A 23300-nucleotide genomic window follows, 5' to 3' on the forward strand; every position below is an offset into this window, starting at 1 on the left:
GGCTAAAATTAATCCTCTGGTGTCGACAAACGCGCCGGCGCGATTTGCTGATTATTTTTTTCACATAGCAGCAACATATATTGAACGTAATAGTAATAATAATCCTGGAAAAAATTACCTCAAAATGACTGAATATAAGAATAATCGGATGCCGATCGCGATGCGGGAGTCAAGACCGCAGTTTGAGCTGGTGTCCACAGACAATTCACCGACAAAGTTCTCGACTTCAAATGACCGCTCTGTTGCAAAGCTACTTGCATCACTCCATTTTAGCTAGTTTGACAGCAGCTGTCACTGCGGGTCTCAGGTGCACTTCCATTGCGGTAATTGAGAGAAAACATTTTTTGGTGTTCTCATTTGCTCAAATAGCAAAAGAAAAACTTGCAAATAGTGTTTTCACAACTTTCAAAAAGAGGAGAAAATAGAGAGAGATTGATAACTGCATTCAGAAGAAAGACATATGGCAATTGTTTGAACAATGCCACAGTCTCCAGCTAGTCAAACAGTGATAAAGCGATAGAGAGAAAAGAGGAAAATCAACCAGCAAATAACTTTATATTTATCTGATCATATTATTCTGAGATGGGACAGGAACCCTTTTTAAGATTAATTACAATTTTAATTATTTGTTTTAAAAATTACACACTTCAGCTTTAATGTAAAGATATTACAAATGCATCTGATATTCATTCAGCTATGCTAAAACAAATATTACACTTTTTATGCATTCAAGTTACATTTGCAAGAGAGATAATTGAGACATGGCTGCCTTTAAGCTCTTGCAGAATTGTACATATTTGCATGGCAGGACATGATCTATAATCTTTATAATAAGTGCTGCATTATGCCACTGTCCATTTTGACCAGTTAAAGTGATAGCCAATGCCCTGAGAAAGCCTCTTTAAAGGCTCAGTAAACACTACCACAAATGTAAATTTTTTCAGTGAAGTCTTCTCTGTCCACCTGCAAACAAAAGCTCTGCCACATCCTGTATCAATATCTTATTTGCATAACTTAACGATGTGACAGATTAGATCTGTTATTCTAATATTAGTTGTGTGCTTCCAGTGGAGGTAGCATTTCAGTCTCTTGTAGAATGACCTTGCAGATAAGATCATTCTTGCTGTAGGGTCTCTCTCCAGCTGAAGCTGTGGTTGGGCCCATGAGTTAAAGGAAGAATTGGTGGATCCACGAGCTGCCAGACTCCCGAGTCCCCCTGCTCCTCACAGGCACAGAGACCCAGGTATGGAATCTGGATGGAAAGATCGGCTTCCATAAAGCATCACTTAATGATGTATGATAATAACAAAGTATAAAATTCAAATGTTTAAAGTAAAAGGGTGAAACTAACCTTTCGGACTACTTGCACAAAATCTTTAGGATTCTGGGGAGAAAGACCCTGGATCTGGCGAGTGCAGGCCTCCAAAGAGGAAGCATGTCCCACAAACAGAATGTTTTTTCCTGATATAAAAAAATAGAAGGGGGTTATTATTAGTAAAGAATAAGTGTGCCACACATGTCCTGAAAAGTGAAACCAAAGCATTTTGATCCCCCCCTGGTGGCTGGCTGCAGTATAGGTCTTAAACCCCACCCGCTCCATGTAATCGAATGAGAGACAAGTCAAACTTAAAAAATCCACACACAAAAAATCCAATTACACTTCAAATCATTTATTTATTTTGTCATTTTCGGTACTGTAGTTCTTATCACACAGTCGTATGTTCAAGTGTTGTGATGCGATAAAAAACATCAAAATTGACAAATGTGCTTGCGTGGGCAGGAATATTGGCAGGTCCTTGATAACGCGTCTCCACCAGGATCACTTCTACGCAGAATCGGGCTCCGAAGGACGTAGCCTAATCATAGAGCCTAATCTGCAACAACCATATCTGGCATATTTTGGCTTAATTTTTCTACAGTAGAGGGAAGTGGTGGAGACGCGTCGTCCAGCTTTTTTACACTACAGCAGTGCTTTCAGTGGGCCGGTACGCACCGGTACTCAGTACTGCCACTTCCAAATATAGCTCTTGAGCGTACCGCCACCTCTCCGTACGCCCAGAACGTGCTTTTAGCGTACCGGTACGCTCATTTGCACATCTGTTTTAATCCTTTGGCTGCGCTGTCGCTTTTCAGAGCGCCCTTCACAATGCACGCTTTCTAATTCGTCCCACCGAGAGCAGAGACTACATTACCCATACACGCTTGAGTTTTACAAGTGAAAAGAGCATGCGTCGCTTTTGCCGCTGTCAGTAGCTACGTTTACATGGACACAATCGGAATGAAATCAATACGATTGATGAATCTGAACATGGTGTTTACATGAATGATAAATAAAGTAATCGGGTTGATGTGCGCATTTATATGTCACAAGTTTCAAATCGGATCTGATTTTTTGACATGCACAAACTGCACGAATATACAGAGTTTCCCGCTGTTCGCGCATAAATATTCTCCTCTATTGGTTCTTTATTTGTTTTAAAAAGCAGACGTAATATTAATTCGTCTATGGTCATAATTTAGAGCATATTAACCGTTTTGCCGTGCTGATCACGAAGTAAAAATGCCCCTCCCCGCGGCCAAGACCAGGCGTCTGTGGATGAGAATCCACAACAAGGACTAGTGGGACGTTGTCCTGCTTCACTTCACATACGCGTGAGTAAAATGAGAATTTTGGAATGACGGGAAGCTTATTAATATGACACTTTATTCAACAGGAAAAACAGCTCGTTCCGCGCGTTATACTCACTCATTATGTTTATTTAACGTCATTGCACATGTGCAGTCCTTTCAGTTTCGGTTTTCAATCAACTGTTTACATGTTCTCTCGATCGGATTACATAAGGGTTAAACCACCCCTTTCAATCCGATCGAAATGTCATTCGGATCGAGCTCAATCGGATCGATTAAGGTGTTTACACGAGGGTTTTTTAGTCCGATCGAGCCGTCAATCCGATTATAAGTGTCCATGTGTCAATCATGGTGTCAACTCAACGTGCTCCGGAGAGGGTGTGTGAAACGGGTAAAGAAATGAATGAACCATAGCATGACTCATGTTTATGTTCTACTGTTCTATGGTTATTATGTCATTATGTTTTATAATTTATTTTATGTAGCCTACATTTTGTTCAAAATGTTTTCAATACCCTTTTGCACATTTTATTTATGTTCAGTAGCTCTTTCTCGCTCAAGCAAATCCACAATTGAATTATTTTTTATAAGGTTGTCTGTTGACTGTAAATATATATATATATATATATATATATATATATATATATATATATAAAACCCCTTCAATATAGTTGTTGTTACCTCAGGGGAGGAGGGGAGTCAGCAAAAAAAAAAAATTAATAATAGAGTACCGGCACCTCTTTTGGGCCACTTAAAGCACTGCACTAGTCTATGGTAAAGATATGTGAGGCAGAATACATACATATGTATGTATACAGAAGGCATACATAGTCAAGTAAAAGCAGCATATTTATCACTCACCCTTATTTTTGCAGTATGTCAAAATGTCTTTGGTCACCTGGTGGCTGCGACTTATGTACGTGTCATACGCCTCCGAGACGGTTAGCTTGCTAATGGGGATGTGGGGTCTGAGGAAAGGCAGCTGTTGATTAGGACTGAATTTGAAATGTAAATAGCTCCTACATAGGCCACAGTACATGATCACTTGAGTTGTTACCTGTACGTTGTGTCTACATTAAGGTTGGCCGCAGCGAGATCTGTGGGGGGTATCCAAGCAGGCAAAGATGTCCCTGACACCCATTTAGTCCACTCAAAAAGCCCAGGCTCAACTCGAATGCTTATTGTGCCATCTTGCCGCATTCCTAAAGTAGTACATGACACATGTCACAGAGCATTTAAATATAACATTTTTAATTAAAAATAAAGTGACAATGTCAATAAAGATGTAGCACAACAGAGTGTCATTCTTTCACATTTATTATGATAGTACAAGTACAAATCTAATGCAATTGTGATTGTCAAAAACAGGGGTTTTCATATTGGGGTCCAGGGACTCCCAGGGATCCACAAGGAAATTCTAACTGGTGGGTGGAAGAAAAGTGCAACTTAATAGAACTAAATATACATAAATAGATCGAAATATTCAATTAATATCCATTAAATATTCCAGCTAATATTTGTCACAGTCTGTAAGACTTTCTAATGTCAAGTCTCTTATACTCAACAAGGCTGCATTAATTTGATTAAAAATACAGTAAAACAGTAATATTGTGAAACATTATTACAATTTAAAATAACTGTTTTCTGTTTGAATATATTTTAAAATGTAATTTATTCCTGTGATGGAAAAGCTAAATTTGCAGCAGCCTTCAGTGTCACATGACCATTCAGAAATTATTCTAATATGCTTATTTGCTACTCAAGAAACATTTCTTATAATTATCAATGTTGAAAACCGTTGTACTGCTTGATATTGTTGTGGAAACCAAGATGCCAATGATTTGTTACATTGTTCATGTATTTAGCCACTGTTGATCAATTAATAAAAAAATGTCTTTCAAAAATCTTACTGACTGAACGTTTGTGTTTGTGTATTCATAGTATTTTTATTATTCACAGTATAAATTGGATCTTTATACTTGCAAATGTATTGCAACTGTTTATATTTTAGGAAGGGGGTCCCTCACAAGGGGATTATCATATTTGAGGGTCCATGGCATATAAAATATTAAAAACCCCTGGTCTAAAAGACATTTACATACACCTATTGGAATTTTCCTGTAGACATGTATAGATTTGTTCACACTGCAGAGGTGTCATTTTTGACTAATTGAATCAGCTCATTAATTCTCATTCCTATTGTTAACAAGATATAACAAGTGTGATTCTTCCAAATGTAGGTCATGTAAAAAATATTCCCTAGTGGCAAATTCTACCCTTCTTTATATCATGTTGGCATTCTTATCCATTACACTGCTGCCTCCATATTCCTGACTGCATGTACCTCTGAGAATTTCATGAGCTGTCTGGACACATCGGAGGCTGGGCGAGCAGTACACAAAATCAATACTGGTATTACTTTCCAGCAGAGCCTCACCTGAAAATCAGACAGATGACATAAAAAGAGCATGATGGACAATTCAATTGGTGAAACTGCATGTGCACATTAAAACACTGAGCAGACATACCCACTGTCTTAGCCTGTGTAGATCCAATCACTGTGATAGGAGCATCCCTTTCATAGTCCCTGTGCGCTCCACCCCAGGCGGGTAGTGCAGCAGGCATATTCAGGTTCCTCCTCACATACCTGCCTACAGGAAGACAAACTGAGCTGGCAAACTAACAGCACCACGTGAGCGAGGTGCCACGACCCGTCCGTTCAGATTACCTTTGGAGTCGGAACACTGTGAGAACCAGTGTTTCCCAAACACAACATCCATTCTCTCTCCATGCCGACAAACAAACAGGGTCCTTTTAGGGGTCCGCGACTGCATGTTGGAGCGAAGCACCTACCATCAACAGCACAGAATGCATTAATAAATTACTCAAATCATTAGTAACTGCACAAAGCCAACGTTTATTTTGAACTCAAACGTTTTTGTTTTGTACTCAGAAATTATTAGGCACCTGCATAGGTTGGCAAATAACACTCAAGATGGCGGACTCTCCCAGCTTTGAGTTTTCAAAGCATCGAAGGCTGAGCAGCCCATCCAAGGCTTTGTTCTCTTTGGAACACTTTTCCGAAGGAGAAGTACAAAAGAAGGAGTGTGATCTGTTCAAGGAGCATGAGAAGAGTTTAACGCACTGCAAAACATTGTCTTTGTTAACATTTAACACATTTAAAGGTGCCTTGTGTCATGTCCGCCAAAAAATCAATTCATACTCCACATTCCATACCAGATGGGGGCAGTATACCTCCAGAAAGTGAGTTGGTCTACTCTAGAGTAACAAACGAGAAACGGCATAGTCTCTATGCTCCGCCCCTACCTTCAAGACGACCCTAGAGCCATAGCCGAAGCCGAGCCAACTCCTAATAGAGGACGTTTTGACTCCAGAGGAACGTTGGTTGATGTCAAGTGATTTTTAAATATGACATCTTCAAGCTACTCCCCTTCACCTTTACCAGTGAATATGTTCATATTCGTTTTGTTCATATTACATTTTTTTTGTTAGTTTTAATTACATTAATTTGACGGACAGCATTCGCTGATGTTGACCAAGCTAGCGCCATTCAGAGCTGCCAACTCTCACGAATTCACACACAGACACACACAATTGACAATTTTCACACGCTCTCAGTCACGCCACACATCAATTTTGTCATGCACAGAAAAATCGCAAAGCAAAGAGGACACGGAGACCGACAGACTAGACAGAGCAGGTTAGTTACGATATAAAAAATCTCAGCTCTCAGATTCTGTCAATTTTATTAAGCAAATTCAAACAATAAATATCGTTTTGGCGCTTGTAAATGTTACACGACAGATCCCTAGCTCACGTGAACCGATCATCTCTACTAGCTAATAGTAAAAAAACACGAACACTGTTGAAAGATACAGTAGGCTACAACTCACCAAAATGTATTCCTCAAAAAATTAGCATATTTCATCCGACCAATAAAATAAGTGTTTTTAATACAAAAAAAAGTCAACCTTCAAATAAATATGTTAAGTTATGCACACAATACTTGGTCGGGAATCCTTTTGCAGAAAAGACTGCTTCAATGCGGCGTGGCATGGAGGCAATCAGCCTGTGGCACTGCTGAGGTGTTATGGAGGCCCAGGATGCTTCGATAGCGGCCTTAAGCTCATCCAGAGTGTTGGGTCTTGCGTCTCTCAAGTTTCTCTTCACAATATCCCTCAGATTCTCTATGGGGTTCAGGTCAGGAGAGTTGGCAGGCCAATTGAGCACAGTAATACCATGGTCAGTAAACCATTTACCAGTGGTTTTGGCACTGTCAGCAGGTGCCAGGTCGTGCTGAAAAATGAAATCTTCATCTCCGTAAAGCTTTTCAGCAGATGGAAGCATGAAGTGCTCCAAAATTTCCTGATAGCTAGCTGCATTGACCCTGGCCTTGATAAAACACAGTGGACCAACACCAGCAGCTGACATGGCACCCCAGACCATCACTGACTGTGGGTACTTGACACTGGACTTCAGGCATTTTGCCATTTCCTTCTCCCCAGTCTTCCTCCAGACTCTGGCACCTTGATTTCCGAAAGATATGCAAAATTTGCTTTCATCCGAAAAAAGTACTTTGGACCACTGAGCAACAGTCCAGTGCTGCTTCTCTGTAGCCCAGGTCAGGCGCTTCTGCCACTGTTTCTGGTTCAAAAGTGGCTTGACCTGGGGAATGCGGCACCTGTAGCCCATTTCCTGCACACGCCTGTGCACGGTGGCTCTGGATGTTTCTACTCCAGACTCAGTCCACTGCTTCCGCAGGTCCCCCAAGGTCTGGAATCGGTCCTTCTCCACAATCTTCCTCAGGGTCCGGTCACCTCTTCTCGTTGTGCAGCGAGATAGGAATTTTGGGTTTTCATGAGCTGTATGCCAAAATCATCATTATTAAAACAATAAAAGACCTGAAATATTTCAGTTGGTGTGCAATGAATCTAAAATATATGAAAGTTTAATTTTTATCATTACATTATGGAAAATAATGAACTTTATCACAATATGCTAATTTTTTGAGAAGGACCTGTAATATCGACCAATCTTTTTTTTTAATCAGCGTGCAGAGGTCAATAACATAGCTGGAGAACAAATATGTCAATTAACCTCAGGAAAGCAATTTAATAAACATAATATAATTAGCTAATGTTACATTTTATCATCAGCTTGGTAGAGACGGGCTCTGGTAGATAACAGGTTAAAACCGGATCGGATCTGTGGGTAGAGGTAACTATCAAACACATCAGGTTCAAGTACGCCCACAAGCCGTGCGAGTTGTTCGTGTATTGCAGTTTGGCTGGTGTTGCCCGCATACCGCCTCCCATGGCTGAAACTGGTATTATGACACCTGTCGGGCCGTGGGTAGTAATTTAGCATGCTAATTCAGGTTGATATCTCTGCAGCACTATAACTTGTCATTTTTTTAATGACATCATCGCCCTTATTTCTTCTCATTCTTTTGATGCGTGTAGCTCATTTTTTGGATATTTTTAACTCAATTCATACACATGGCACCTTTAACACCCAGTCAGAATGAAAATGAGATTAAATTTTTACATGAATGCATGTGTTATGTGGTTGAACTAGGTTTTCTATAGGTTGGTTTACACAACAACAATGTACTAAAAACGGAAAAGTTTTCATGTATAGACGACAACATTTTCAAACAATCCCGTTCATGGATCTGCGAAAAACGACTAAAAACGTTGTATTCTGCATGCCAGGACGGTAGTTGGCGATGTCACTTTGTTAAGAAACACTTCACATGTATAGACTGAACACATAATATACATGTGCATGATGTCACAGTTTTCATGAATTCAAATTAGTTTACACGGAGACAATAATGGTATCGTTTTCAAAAGCGCGCACACTTTAAATCCCGCTTTTAAAAGTTTGTGTTTTCAGGCCCCCAAAATGTAAATGAGTGAAAACAAAGTGTAAATGAACCTAAATAAAAATAGCATAAACGTTTTCTGTTTTTAGTTGAAAACTGTGTCATGTAAATGGCCTCTTAGTTTGCCAAGTAGTTTCTGACATGTTTCTATGTGTTTGCTATGAATTTTGGGGTTTGTTCAAATGCTTAAAGAGATAGTTCACCAAATGAAAATTCAGACATCGTTTATTCACCCTCATGTCATTCAAAACTTGTATGATTTTCCTTCTTCTGTGGAACACTCACAAAAAAATTACATTGGTGTCCAAACAACATTGGACCCTTAATGACTTCCATTGTATGGATAAAAATAAAATAAAAAAAACAATGAGTATCTCCTTTTGTGTTCCACAGAAGAAAGTAAGTCTTATAGTGTAGGAATGATATGAGGATGGCTGCATCCGAAATTGCATAATTCCTTAATACATAATACGTGAAAAAAAGCACTATGTCCGAATTCACAGTATTTATAAAACAGTAGGTGAAAAGTACCCGGATGACCAACTACTTCTGTCAAGATTCTGAAGTGCGCATCCAATGGACACTTTACTGTCCCATGAGGCCACGGGAAAGGATTTCTGAATTGCAGCGAAATGACGCAAGTGACGCTGGTAGGTCACATGACAATGAAAACATGCCGCATGTAGTATGTCTTGTCTGGATAATATTCATATTACACACATTCATACTATTGTGAGATTTATTTTGCGTGAATATTTAGTATTATATAAATTGGGTAATTTGGTTTGCTGTTCATGGGTGATGCAATTGTGACATTATGGATAGGTATGGGGAGTTAGCGAGCTGACATGCGCAGTTATTGTTATGTGTGAAAAGGGACATGCACATGTATGTATGACAGTAAAAATAATAGTATAGAGAGCACGTACAGTAGGTGAAGCGAGCGTTACTGCAGTGTGTGTCTCCCTATAAGTAGCCAATAAAGTTCAAAATTTCCTTGTATGCCTGCATTAATTCATCCCACAGCCCCTCTTACAGTACACTATATAGAACATACTTGTTTAATGGATGCAAACAAAGTGATTTCTTATTCAAAAGAAGTACCTAGTCGGGAAGTATGTGATTTCGGATGCATCCGTTGAGTATGTTTTGGGTGAACTTCCCCTTGAGCCTCAAGCAATGTGAAAGAGTCTTGCTGAGAACTGATCATAGCATTTGGAGAACTTACCCGTGGAAAACCCATGTGTCAGACTCATCAGCAGGGCTCACATAATTCTCAGGCAGCAGTGCAGAGACGCCTGTTCCCAGGGATGTGCCGTGCACCCAGCCCTCACTGGTACTCATTTGCTCCACTGTAGATGAGAAGATAAAGTCTCCTGGCACCAGTTCCAGCTCATCGTCATTCTGAGGAGTGTAGGGGTACATCACTCGCAAAGTCTGACAGTGAAACAGAGGTTAGTATGCATTAATGTGGATTTGCATTAACTAGTAAAACAATAAAACTGCACGAATGAGACTAATAGTAAAACATTGGCTCATTTAGTCCTCACCTCGTGATTAGCAAATCGTATGTCCCGTGAAAAGAGGGCAGCTAGCCAGTCACAACCCAGCTTCACCTCAATCCCTCTTGCCAACTTTTCCAAGGAAGAAAAATGATTGGTTGGGAAGTGATAGGCTAGAGTCAAATGAAGCTGCTTTTTATGTGGTTCCACATGGACATCTATGAAATAAATAAATAAATACGTGTCATGAGCATTTTTATGAATTTATAATCATTCTTTATTCAAATACCCTTGTTGATTAATGAATCAGTATCAGTTAATTCAATTTACACAGATTTTTTAAAACATAAATCATTCATAATGTTTAATAGTTTAGCAATGTATCTTGGACAATTATATATTTAAATGGATTGTTCTTTTAAACAGAAAATTCTGTCATCATTCACTCTCATGTCTTTGATGTCATGTTTTTCAGTTTTGTCTTTTGTTTTGTCTTCTTTTTTCATGTCTTTTTTTCAAGCAAAAAAGGTGAATGCTTTTGCTGCTCTTGTCCATATATTGAAAGCATATAGTGTCCATGGGTCGTCAAGCTCCAAAAAGGAAAAAATAAGCATCATAAAACCATAAAAAGTACTCCATACATCTTATTATCTTATTCTAAATTATATTATGTGCATTAGAGTTTTCTGAAGCCATATGATAGCTTTGAGTCAGGAAAAGAACATTATTTTAGTTTTGCTTATAGTATTCATTAATATTTTTAATTAGCTTTTTTGTAATATTGAAAATTATAATTAAAATTTTAGATTTACTAATTTTGGTAATTGCTTTTGTCACTTTAAAAAAAATCTATTTATCTTCTTTAGTAATTGTTTTACAGTTTTAGTAATTTTTGTATTTCAAGTTGTTCGTTTAATATTTCGAATTCATTTCAACTTTATTTCAATTAACGGAAATTATTTTTATTAGTTTTACTGGTAAGGCTACAATAAGGTCCAATTAGTTAACATTAATAAATGCATTAACTAACATCAACTGACAATGAGCAAGACATTTGTTACAGTATTTATTATTCTTTGTCAATGTTAGTTAATAAAAATACAAGCTGTTCATTGTAAGTTAATGTTAGCTCTGGTCCATTAAATAATATCAACAGATACAACTTTTTGATTTTAAGAATGTATGAGTGAAAGTTGAATTTAGCATCAAAAAAGATTAATGAATACTTTCATTGTATTTTTCATTGTTAGTTGAAGTTAACTATAAATGAACTAATTTTAAGAAATGAAACCTTCTTGCAAAGTGTTACCATTTTAGTTACATAAGAGTAACAACTCTTATTCGCTGATAATTAAATCTTTAAAAATCCATAAAAAGTCCAAAAAAATTACTTTGTTTTTTAAAATGCCCTGCTTTCATTGTATTGATAAAAGTAGCTTGGACATTCTGCCAAATTTTAACATTTATGTTCCAAGTAAGAATGAAATGAATACGGGGTTTGGAACGACATGAGGATGAGTAATGAGCTAATTAGAAAAAAAAACGTGAGCACTATCCAGGCACCATCTGTGACAAATGCTCTGATCACGCCTCCCCACCAGCTTTAGTGGCAGCCTCCACAGCAAAGTCAGCCGCAAACTTCTTCAGTGTCTCAGCCACCTGCTCCTCCACAAAGAGGCCAATGAAGTTGGTGGAGGTGTAGAGCTCCAGGGGCAAAGGGCTGGGGAAGCGGCCTCTCCACTGATTCACTGTAGACTGCAGAGCTTCACACAGAGGCACTAGTTTATTGTCTGGACACTGCAAACATAAAATTAAGAAATGTAAAAAAATCCACAGCATAATAAGAATAGATCAAGATTAAAATATAAATTGTGACTCACCATAAAGAACTGGCAGAGTGTGATGTGTGGAAATATGTTGTGAGCTTTGTTCTTTCCACAAGTCAAGCGAGACTGCTGCCAAAAATGTGAAAGCTGGTTTTGTAAAGGCCCACTGGGGCGCAGGTAGAGCACATACTCTCTGGGTAAAGGGTCGTCCAGGAAAGGGTCATCCAAATGTGAAAACAGCCTAAGGACACACATGCACATGATCATAAATTCTAAACCAGCATATAAAGTATGTGTAATTGTAACTGACAACAAATTATTCTGCTTGTTTTATGTATAGAATTGCTGGATTGATGCAAATGAAGCACTAGAGGGCAGTACGATTCCTTTAGACAGAGGGCTTCAACCCTGCTCCTGGGGAACCAATGTAAAAAAAACATAATGCCTGCTAAAGCTGTGGTAGGCAGGGAAGGAGAACAGAGGCTGGATTTTTTTTTGGGATGTCAATAGAGGAGAGGCATCACTACACTGAATAAAAAGCTTTTGTGGGAAAATGGCTTATTTAATTAATCAACCACCAATGGCTAATCTTCAAAATGTTTGCTTTTAAACATTAGTTTTGGATAGTTTACACAGAAAAAAATCCAGTTTTATAAAAGAAATCATGGACATTTGGTGACAGGTATGATTTAGTTTGACAATTCTCATTCATTTCTATGGTATCTGCAAACAGTGATTAACAGTCGCATAACTCTGAATGAAATTCAATGACATCAAAGATCCAATGTGATTGGTTATCAAGGCACACATGATCCAAGTTGGCTGTTACGCTTTCTCCAATGTTAGAGCCACGGACCCTCATATCTCCCAATAATAAGCGTTCCAATCCGCCTACTTATACTATGCCCTTAAAGTATGTACTGTTTTCGTAAAGAAAAAGTACATACTTTTGAGTGTGTAGGAGAATACTAGGCAAACTTTGGGACATACTACTTCGTCAAAACGTTTAAAAATGCCGTCAATCATCTTGTCACAGTTATATCCTCCACATTCAATTTAATTTAATTTCCTACCGTTTCGGAGAGACATATAGCAGCACGTTGATCTGCCAGTCGTGGGTCTTTCATGCACTCTCCTTTGCAATCTGCATAATGATGTTTTTAAAAGTACAAAAGTTTTACAAAAGTTCACAATGCTGTGCAGATGAAATATAATGTGGATAACATTGAATACATATCTTTAAGTCAGGCTAGATCCTGATTACTGATCATTCAAGGGTCAAACCCCTTTATCTAAACCTACTCTACTAGTTTTTAATACTTTTTATTTAAAAGTAGTTCTAATCCAAGATCATAGTTTGTAGTTCTAATCCAATTTTTTTGTCCAACGATCAATGGGTTGTGGCACTGGGCAATATTAGCCATTTGAGTGTGCACGGATTTCGTTTTCTAAACGGTATCTTTGGAAAACTCATTTCAACATACTACGATTTGGGACACACTAATTCTAATTTCAAATACTATTTAGGATGGAGAGTATGCGAATTGGGACACAGCACATCTCTGGTTTGGCTACAACCCTAAGCAAACACACCTGAACCAGATAATCATGGTCTTCAGGTGTGCTGAAGCAGATTGGAAATAAACTTTGCCGTAGATTTGGTCCCCAGGAGGAGGGTTGAAGACCTAGGAGTGCAGTTAGGAAAGCTCACCAGTCACATGCAAGCTGAACACTTCTGCCTCCAGTTGATGCCAGAGCTTTCAGCCTGTAAAGAGAAAATACTTTAGAAGTACCAGCAGCTACAAGTTCCCCATCTCAGAGTCAGACAGCATCCTCAGAAATGCTTTGCAAATCTTAGAACGTCAATGGAGAAAAGGCATATAGTTCATCATAACATTGTAATATACATCATATACATAATTCACCTGCTATATTCTTAATATCTATATTCTTCGATTCTTCTTATCAACAGAAAAATATACAGGGATAACATGGCTTCTATTGAGACTCTCTTGCTTCACAGCATAGTAATGATATGCTAAAGCCCGCCGGCACATTGACGTGATTGGTTACATGTAGTTTGTGATGTAAATAACACCAGCGATTTTAAAACGTGTTTTTAAGACTGTCTTTAGATCATTACAGTTTTAAAGAGAAAATACTCAGCAATGGTGTTGACATGAATTTGCACATGGTTTGTCTTAAAGCATATTAAAAAAAAAAACACATAGACATAATTAACAATATTAAAAACTAGATTTTTACCACAGGGGGTCTTTAAGCAACTAAGCATACAGTATGATGAGAATATGTTTGAAGTCTATGACCTGTTGTACAAGAGCCAAGATGCACTTGTCATTTTCCAGTGGACCATGTGTCATTTTGAATGTAATAGACAATGTGACACCATGTTTTGAGGTCTGTGACAGTGGAACATGTGTAATAATAATTTCTAACATGTGAGCCAGTGAAAAGCTGATATGCTGCGTGGGAGAGGTGATCATCACACTTCTCTTACACCTCAGTGTCTCATACACATTGTGATTGCTTCTTGAAGTGAAAGTTATCGTTTAAAATGTGTACATCTTTTTTAAGATGGACCTTAAATGGAAAGTACTTCAGTATTAAATGCACTTTGGATCATATTTTCTTTGATCTTGCATACTTTTGTTCATGGTTTTCAAAGATCGTCTTTGAAACATCTTTATTTGACTAGCTTCTACCAAGTGACAGATACATTTGTGCAAAAATATAGTGGAGTTTCAACACACAACCTTTGAAATCAACAACAAAACGTATGGAAAACATTTTCCATAACAATTTGAAAGTTGATAAACCTTATTATCTTTCTAACCATGCATGATAGTATAGTTAGTTGGACTTTATTTGCGTATTACGGAGCCCCACACAAAATGTGTTCCCTTGGAAAATAAACATTATTAATTGTTCTGTCATTTAATTACAGTTACTTCTGATGTAATTGCATTAAATACTTTAAAAACTATAGAACAATTCTTTAAGACATTCATGAAAAACAAAGTCAGGGTAAGAATACACCCTAATTTGCCATTTTCAGAAAACTCGGAACCTGACTTCATAAGAAGAGGAGGTAAATTTAACAGCATTTGCGTGACCAAAAAGAACACAAAAAAAAAACAATGTGAGACGGTTTCTGTTCTGAATGCACACTAAGTGACACTGTTGTCACATGGTATTATAGAGTGTATTAGAGTGTATTAGAGTGTTTCAGCCTGTGTGAACAGGACCTCAATAAGACCTCACATTGCCTCATTTTAGCTATTACCACTGAAGCGAAACCTCACGGTATACCAGGACTTCCCCTAAGCTCTGTTCTGCAAAGACCTTAAACAGGAAAGAGTTTACCCAGAGCCACAGACAGTCCGTATTTCTCAAAGTTAAAAAAGTGACTTTTCAGTTATTACTTCCCTGTGACGGTTTAAACCCTTTTATAGTACGGATCACAGCTTTGCGATAACATTTTACAATATTATGTGTTCATAAAAAAGACTAAAAAGACTAATTAATTGCTGTAGATAACAGCAGTCAACATCTGAACATACATAAATGACTAGATCGTAAAAAAAACTTGAAATTCATAATATTTCCATGATCGCACACATGCCAACAACATGTAAATTATGAACTATTACATATGATGAAAGGGATTAAATAAAAAGTATATACACCAAAGTGTGCTTAATGCACATGAGACAATCACTGGGCTAAATATTGTATTAGTATTAGCCACATTTTCCGCAACAGATGAATCTGTGCTAAAATATCATAGTTTCATTAGGCTCATGACATTTCACTTGACATTAAACAAGACATGAAACTCACAAAAAGTCAAGCATTTTGACCTCCCTAATAGTTGATGAATTTATTTTGCTATTTTAAATATATACTATAATTAGTTAAGATTGATTTGATATGGTTAGTTACATTTTATTATTTGCATTAAACTTTTTTTTTCATTTCCTCATTTTCTTATTAGAACAGACCAGCACTTTTTCATAATGAAGCAGCCCAGATCAAGTCATCTCACTCTACAGTGTAGTAGACTTAATCACTGTGGTAACAGGCCGAAACAATTTCTCATACACCGTATGCACTGAGTGAAAAAGAGAAAGAGGCCGAAGAGGTTTACATGTTAGCAAGAGGATGGCAAAAGAAATTCGTTTTTTTCTCATTTCATGGAAAAAGCTCTTGACAACATGAAATATTAACGCGCATACCAAGCATGATAGTGAAAACATCCACTGATTAAAATTTAAAGTAGGTCATAAAGCTTCAAGTAATATTTTCCCATCATTTAACCAAATATGCCTCTTAAAACGAGATTAAAACTGAATAACCGCCTAGGCGCCCACATACGCTTCACTCATAACTTGTCATGTACTAAGATGCCTTTTTGTCTAAGCTATTTCCAATTTACCCTGTATTACTCATATACAATTTGCTGAAGGTGCAGTGGGGGGGGTGATTCTTTACAAATTCCAGTGACACATATGATAATGAAATAATTATGACTGTTCGTCCGAAAAGCAGTGATCAGTAAAGTCTTCCACGCGTATTTTGCTCAATGAATTTGTACATCTATATCCTCAAGTGTATTGAACAAACCCTAAAAGTAAATGGAGAGGGGAAAAGATTTGTTTTTAAAAGCATATTCTAAAATCAATAATTTGACCATTTAGTACTACTGCTTTTTTGCCACAGTTTGCTTACATGAGCAAAATCTTTGTATTGTTTTGTGGTAGTCAGATTATATAAATGATCTAAAAGGAGATTATATTTTGCGATATTTATATCATGGCTTTTAGCATTAGCAACCAGCAGCCTGTAAACAAGATTAACTTTACAGGTTTACTGCCTGTTCTATTTTTTGTTCTTGTTTAATGATGCAACTAACTGTTCCACAAATCACTCCAGATGATCTCCACAAAGCGTCTTTCATAATCATCCAGCTGACCAAACAGGCATGAACACACCTTTGACTCGGCTCTTTGGGGAAATCCCACAGCTCAGGCCTCTGCATCCCTAAGTTTCCTGTTTACAGATCTTCCGTTTAGCCTGATTCTTTGCCATGAGGCTCAAGAGTGTCACTTTCAACAACTGGTTTTGCAGACAAATAACTGATGTCAGCGTATGATAGATGTACTGCAGTACTGGACTGTTTGCTCTCAAAAGTAGCCTATATGTAAAGATTCTAAATATAAATAGCTTTTATATTAGTAAAGACACATTAAATCAATCAAATGCGACATTAAAGACATTTATAATGTTACAAAAGATTTCTATTTCAAATAAATGCTGTTCTTTTGAAATTTTTTATTCATTAAAGAAGCTTAAGAAAAATATCACGGTTTCCACAAAAGTATTAAGCAGTTCAACTGTTTTCAATCTTGATAATAAGAACTGTTTCCTATGGAAGCTTGTTTCCGCCACAGGATGAAAAATAAAAAAAGGTAATTGACTTTTTATCTTACAATTTAATGTTTACATCTCGCAATTCTGACTTTCTATCTTAGAATTGAGGGATATAAAGTCGCAATTGTGAGGAAAAAAAGAGTCAGAATTGAGAGTTTATTTCTCAGAATTCTGACTTTATTTCACGCAATTACTAATTTATATCTCCCAATTCTGGGAAATGAAGTCAGAAATGCGATATGTAAACTCTTGTGAGATAAAAAGGCGCAATTATCTTTTACAATGTTTTATTCTGTAGAGGAAACAAGCGTTTCCTGAGCCCCAAATCAGCATATTAGAGCTATTTCATGTGACACTGAAAACTGGAGTAATGACTGCTGAAAATTCAGCTTTAGCAGGCATAAAACACTCTAAATAGTAACAATAATTCACATTTTTAGCTGTATCTGTGTGTTTCTTCCAGAGCTTCATTCTGAGCAGGAGGGTGGAAGGACACCCGCATTTGGACACACGGCTCTCATTCTGGCAAACGCACAATCGCCACAGATGGTGGACTCATAAATGAGAGAACACACACTGATACAGGCCCCTTATAAACAGTGGAGGAGTAGAAGAGTAGGCTGACTTTAGAACAACTGCTTCTGTGGATCCCACTCTTATGCCTGTGTCTGTTTTTTCAGAGGTGGAGGAGAGGTTCGCTCTCTATTGATGCTAGTATGCTGGCCTACATGTGTTTCCTTTATCCCAGCAGCCACCGAGGGAACTGAGCCAAAAAGGAAGAAGAAAAAGATACGATTGATCTCACTGACGCCCGGCAAGAGCAACAGACACTATCCCAGAAGCCCCAAGGCCCACAAGTACCAGCTGCCATCCCTGCCACACAGAGCGCACAGCTGTTCATCCCAAAATATGGCCAGCCAACACCTGCAGGCCTGTCAGCAAATGTGGCCAGACCAGGACAGGCAACAGGGACAGCTGACGGCCCACTTGTATCCACAGAACAGAACATGCATCACATCACAACAGTAACATGAAATGCATCCTGCAAGGGACATAATGTGGCCTTTCAGTACGGAAGATGATCAGGATCTCAGTATTTATACACCAGGAGGTCATGGTCGCTATCTCATCTCCTGCTCTGTCCTCTTTCAGGAAGGAAGTTGATGACATTTACACAGCGTGACCCTGAGACAAAACCACAGCATTATTATATATGCGCAGAGCCGCAGACTGACTACTGGTAAACGCTACCTTATGACAAGACAGAAACGGTGATATAAGTATGAGCAAGCGAATAACGAGAAGGACTGGTTAGTGTAGTCAGACTTAACGGTTCACCCAAGACTTAAAATACTGTCATCGTTTGCTCACCCTGCTGTTGTTCCAAACCTGTATGACTATGTGAACAAAAAGAGTAATTTTTGAAGAATATCTTGCCCACACTTCTTTTATATATAATGAAAGTTAATGAGAACTGTATTCTGTCCAGCTTCAAAATGAAAAATACACCATAAAGGTATTATAAAATTGGTACAAATGACTCATGAACTTTTGGCTGTTATTCAGTGCAAATCTTGACATCTGCCTTATCTTGAACTTGAACTGCCACAAACTTGGTGAGTTTATGTGAGAAGTGTGATCAGTGTTGGAGGTAACAAAAAAAAACCACATTTCAAGTAATGCGAGTTACGTAATCAACTACTTTTTTAAATAAGTAATGCAGGTTAATTTGTTTCCCATTTATTTATTGAAACCTCTCCTGTCCCCATGTTGAGGGAAATCCGAAGTAAAGTTTAGATGCATTATGTAGGCTGTGTATTTATGATGGTTATTGTATTGTAGTTAATCTCACTTTATTAACCAAAGTCTTTGATGCTGAACTTTGAAGATCCAATTCAACCATACTAATAAGCAAAAATGACTAAATAAATATCACATTTAATTTTATTTTTTTGCTGAAGTAAGGGAGTTGAAATTTCCTGCTTCAGCCATCCAGAATTTTTTAAGCTGCACCCTGTACTCTACAGCCGCGAATTTGCATTTCCTTCAGTCAAGGCTTACTCATTTTACTTTTGGTGTGAAAGGGCCTCTACATTTGCACAAAAATAGAACTTTTGTGCTTTTTGTAATTAAAAAACAAACAAGCAAGCCCAGCTCAGGTGAGAAAAAAGTAAAGCTAAACTAATGCAACACATTACCTTCCATGAAAAGTAATAACGCAATATTGTAAGGCATTACTTTTAAAAGTAACTTTCCCCAACACTTATTGTGATGTCCAATTTGTGAACAAATCATTCTTGTGAATCAAATGTTCTCAAATGATCTGTTAATCCAGTTCACAAAAACTAAGCTGTATTTAAATCCAATTTGTTCTGCCCTTCCCTTGCTAACTTCCCTCCGTCTCACTCAGGTGTACGTCATTGCATGAGTGCCCACTACTGGCGCCTTAAAGGATTAGTTCACCTCAAAATGAAAATTTCCTAATAATTTACTCACCCCAATGCCATCCAAGATATCCATGTCTTTCTTTCCTCAGTGGAAGAGAAATTAAGTTTTTTGAGGAAAACATTTCTGGAATTTTCTTTGAATAATGGACTTCAATGACAACCAGCGTTTAGAAGTCCAAATCAATGCAGTTTCAAAGGTCTTTGAAGTGCTTCAACGGACTGTGCACGATCGCAGCTGAGGAGGAGGGTCTTATCTCGCGAAACGAAAGGTCATTTTCAAAATAAATAAAAAAACAAGAATTTTTTTTTTATATATATATATATATATATATTTATATACACTTTTTAACTACAATTGTTGGATTGAGCTGATCTGCAACGCACCGGTAACTACGTCATCACGTTGAAAGGTCACGCTCGATGTCGCCAGCGCCGGCGGAAGTACCGCCCCACTGTTTACAAAAGGACCAATACAATTTGAACTAATCCTCCTTCGCACGGTCGCTTTGTAAACACTCAATCCAAACAACTGTAGTTAAAAAGTATATGCATATAATATATATATATATACTTTTTTTAAATTGACCTGTCGTTTCGCTAGATAAGACCCTCCTCCTCAGCTGCGATCGTGCACAGCATTTTCAAGCACTTCAAAGACCTTTGAAACTGCATTGACTTGGACTTCAAAACGTTGGTTGTCATTGAAGTCCATTATTCGAATAAAAATCCAGAAATGTTTTCCTCAAAAAAACTTCATTTCTCTTTCACTGAGGAAAGAAAGACATGGATATCTTGGATGGCATTGGGGTGAGTAAATTATTAGGAAATTTTCATTTTGAGGTGAACTAATCCTTTAAGCCCTTGATCACCTGGAATCCGCTATGGAGCTGATTTTTTTTGTTTGTTTTTTGTCCCCATATGAATTTGTTTAATGCACCATTCTATATGCCTGTATATATGTTTTGCCTGTTAAATAATTACTTATAAAGAAATATTAGATATAAATATATTTATATTAAATATAAAAAAAATACACAATGAAAATAACAATACCATTAACTATAACTGTGTTTAAAAAAAGTTTAAGGTAGCTACAACAAGTATTAAATGTAGTTCAATGTCAAAATAACGCAAATATCATAGTTCTGTGGGCTGGGGGTAATTAAGAGCGACCTGCTGTGACGTCATAATTATGGTGCGTTGTGGACTATGGATCCGCCTGAAGAGTACATGTTGAGTAGACTCACTCCCTTGGTCAAAATCGAGGAGTAGAGGGGTCTGTCCAAGTCCACTGGACAAAGTTGAACACACTTCAAAATGGAGGTGGGGATTCCCAGAGGGGAAGTGCTTAGGGAACTTTGCAAGTATCTCTAAAAGTGGAGAATGATTGTATTGATCAGAATGATTCTGCTGAATGATTCTACTGATCAGATTCATACTGATCTGAATGGTTTTACTGATAGGAATGATTCTACTGATTAGAACGATACAGATCAGAATGATTTTCTAATCGCCAACTGATCCAGTTTCAACAGTTAACCGCTCTCTGGAGGGGAAGGTTATCAGTGAATAATGATTTAAATGTAAATAAATTCCTCACACTAAGTAATTTTGAAGTTTTATGGTGCTTTTTTGTCATTTTGGAGCTCGACATTTCACTTTTATTAAATGGACAAGAGTGGTCAGGATTTTTCTTCAAAAATCTGCTTTTGTGTTCCACTAAAAAATAAAAGTCATCATATACAGGTATAACACAAAAAATTTGGATATATTTAGTATATATAACTATATAGATATGCATGACTATACTTTTCAGAGAGCAGACATTTCTGTACTTAAAATCCTTTTAAAAAAAGAAGTGATTTCATGTAATATTCTAATTTTCTGAGATTTTGAATTTGGGGTTTTCATAAACTGTAAGCCATAATCATCAAAATTATAACTTTTGCACGATATTCCAATTTTTCAAGTTTCACCTGTGGGGTTGGAACAGCATGAGGGTGAACAAAGGATGACAGAATTTTCATTTTTCATAAAAAAACTTGTGATTAGTTCCAAATGCAACAGGACCAAACAAGTAATCACCAGGCCAAGAAACTTCCCACACAAGACTGAGCGCACATCAGTTATTTAATTTTGAACAGCTGCATAGCCTTGGGTTTTCTCGTATATGTGCCAAAATAAGAATGAAAACAAAAACCTTGTGACTTACAAATCATTCATGCTGTAATAAGCACAGATGTTCCTTCTCACATGTTACAGGACACCTTTACCATCTTTTTACCATGACTGGACTGGGTCAGTATGATGGTGCTCCTCCTATCTCAGTTGGTTCACATCAGGGCAGTTGACAGGTCTGAAAGCTCTTAACTTTAAAAGAGTCCTTTACAGAAAATCAGGACAGTTCACTGTTATGTGGGTCAATACATCCATAAAGGAAACAGAGGAAAAGCATATTAACTCCTTACTAAGCTTGACACACACACACACACACACACACACACACACACACACACACACACACACACACACACACACACACACTAAATACAAATGCACTTACGAGTGCCCTTAAACAAAAAAACTTGAATATATAAAATATAAGTATATAAGCCTATTTTTTTGTTGTTGTTGTATTTTTTACATTGTCACATTTATATAATATATAATTGTAATTTGAGATTTATATATATTTTTACATAATAAAATATTAGTGAAGGAAACGCTGAAGGATGGCTTTCTCAAATAGCATGACATCGTTACATCGATTTAGACATAAGTCCCTATAGTTTAGATCGTGCTCTTTGTGGGTTTTTTGACACAATTACCAAAAATGGCTAGAAGACTTTATCTTACGTGATGCTCAATTTGGCTGCAAAAACACACCAGTGACCTGAATGAGAAACAAAAGCCTTTCTTGTAAGCGATATAATACAAGCCATTTGCATTGCATGATAACCATTGTTTTCATGTCTAAATCAATGTACATTGTCCCATAGGTAATTCAGTCAGTTTCGTGACTTTATACTGACTTGAATTTCAAAGTAGGCTAATCCACCTCAACAATAATTTAATTAGGTTCTATAGCGTCTTAAGACACCCCACAGACGAACTTTGAGAGACAAAAACATCTTCATTATTTATACATGGATGATTTTAAGAAGAACGCCATTATAGTCTATATTATATATGGGACTTACGCTCTCATCTGAGGAAATCCCATCGATAGCAGCACGTCCAGATTGGATCCATGTTTGACAGAGACGCAATTGTTCTGTCTCAGTCTGCGCGGAATAATCTTTGAGTAAAGATCCTCCTTTGCTGCCATCCTTTAGTCCCATCAAATGATACTGACGATAGTCGGGTACGACACATCCACATCTGCTTATTTAGCGATTTACACTATGACTGCACTAAGCGCATAATCGGTCCCTCCTCCTGACAGCGGCAGCGTATGTTTGTTACAGTAGTAGTACAGTAGTTTAACGAGCTACAGATGATGCCTGCGTCTCAAAACCTTGTCAGCTGGCTACATACT

The 23300-nt window shown here is 37.4% G+C and overlaps 1 protein-coding gene across 2 annotated transcripts; it reads right to left on the minus strand.

The window, feature by feature from the left end:
- Nucleotides 1-597: 597 nt before the first annotated feature.
- On the minus strand, nucleotides 598-23227 carry ubash3bb (ubiquitin associated and SH3 domain containing Bb). 2 transcript variants are annotated; one of them, XM_077208552.1, is made up of 14 exons: nucleotides 22963-23227; nucleotides 13576-13629; nucleotides 11919-12105; nucleotides 11637-11835; nucleotides 10087-10256; nucleotides 9765-9940; nucleotides 5596-5740; nucleotides 5357-5477; nucleotides 5157-5279; nucleotides 4973-5065; nucleotides 3686-3830; nucleotides 3490-3596; nucleotides 1352-1461; nucleotides 598-1252 (listed from the first exon to the last, which is right to left on the minus strand). In XM_077208552.1, exons 1-14 carry the CDS (start codon nucleotides 23088-23090, stop codon nucleotides 1115-1117), a joined length of 1896 nt encoding a protein of 631 aa, XP_077064667.1. In that variant the 5' UTR covers nucleotides 23091-23227; the 3' UTR covers nucleotides 598-1114. The 2 variants fall into 2 exon arrangements, with proteins under 2 accessions (XP_077064667.1, XP_077064666.1); XM_077208551.1 differs by having other exon boundaries at nucleotides 9765-9973.
- Nucleotides 23228-23300: the final 73 nt, after the last annotated feature.

Source organism: Siphateles boraxobius, unplaced genomic scaffold, assembly GCF_051911475.1.
Source record: "Siphateles boraxobius isolate OS27281-9 unplaced genomic scaffold, OSU_SipBor_1 6, whole genome shotgun sequence".
In the NCBI taxonomy this organism is placed as follows: Eukaryota; Metazoa; Chordata; class Actinopteri; order Cypriniformes; family Leuciscidae; genus Siphateles; species Siphateles boraxobius.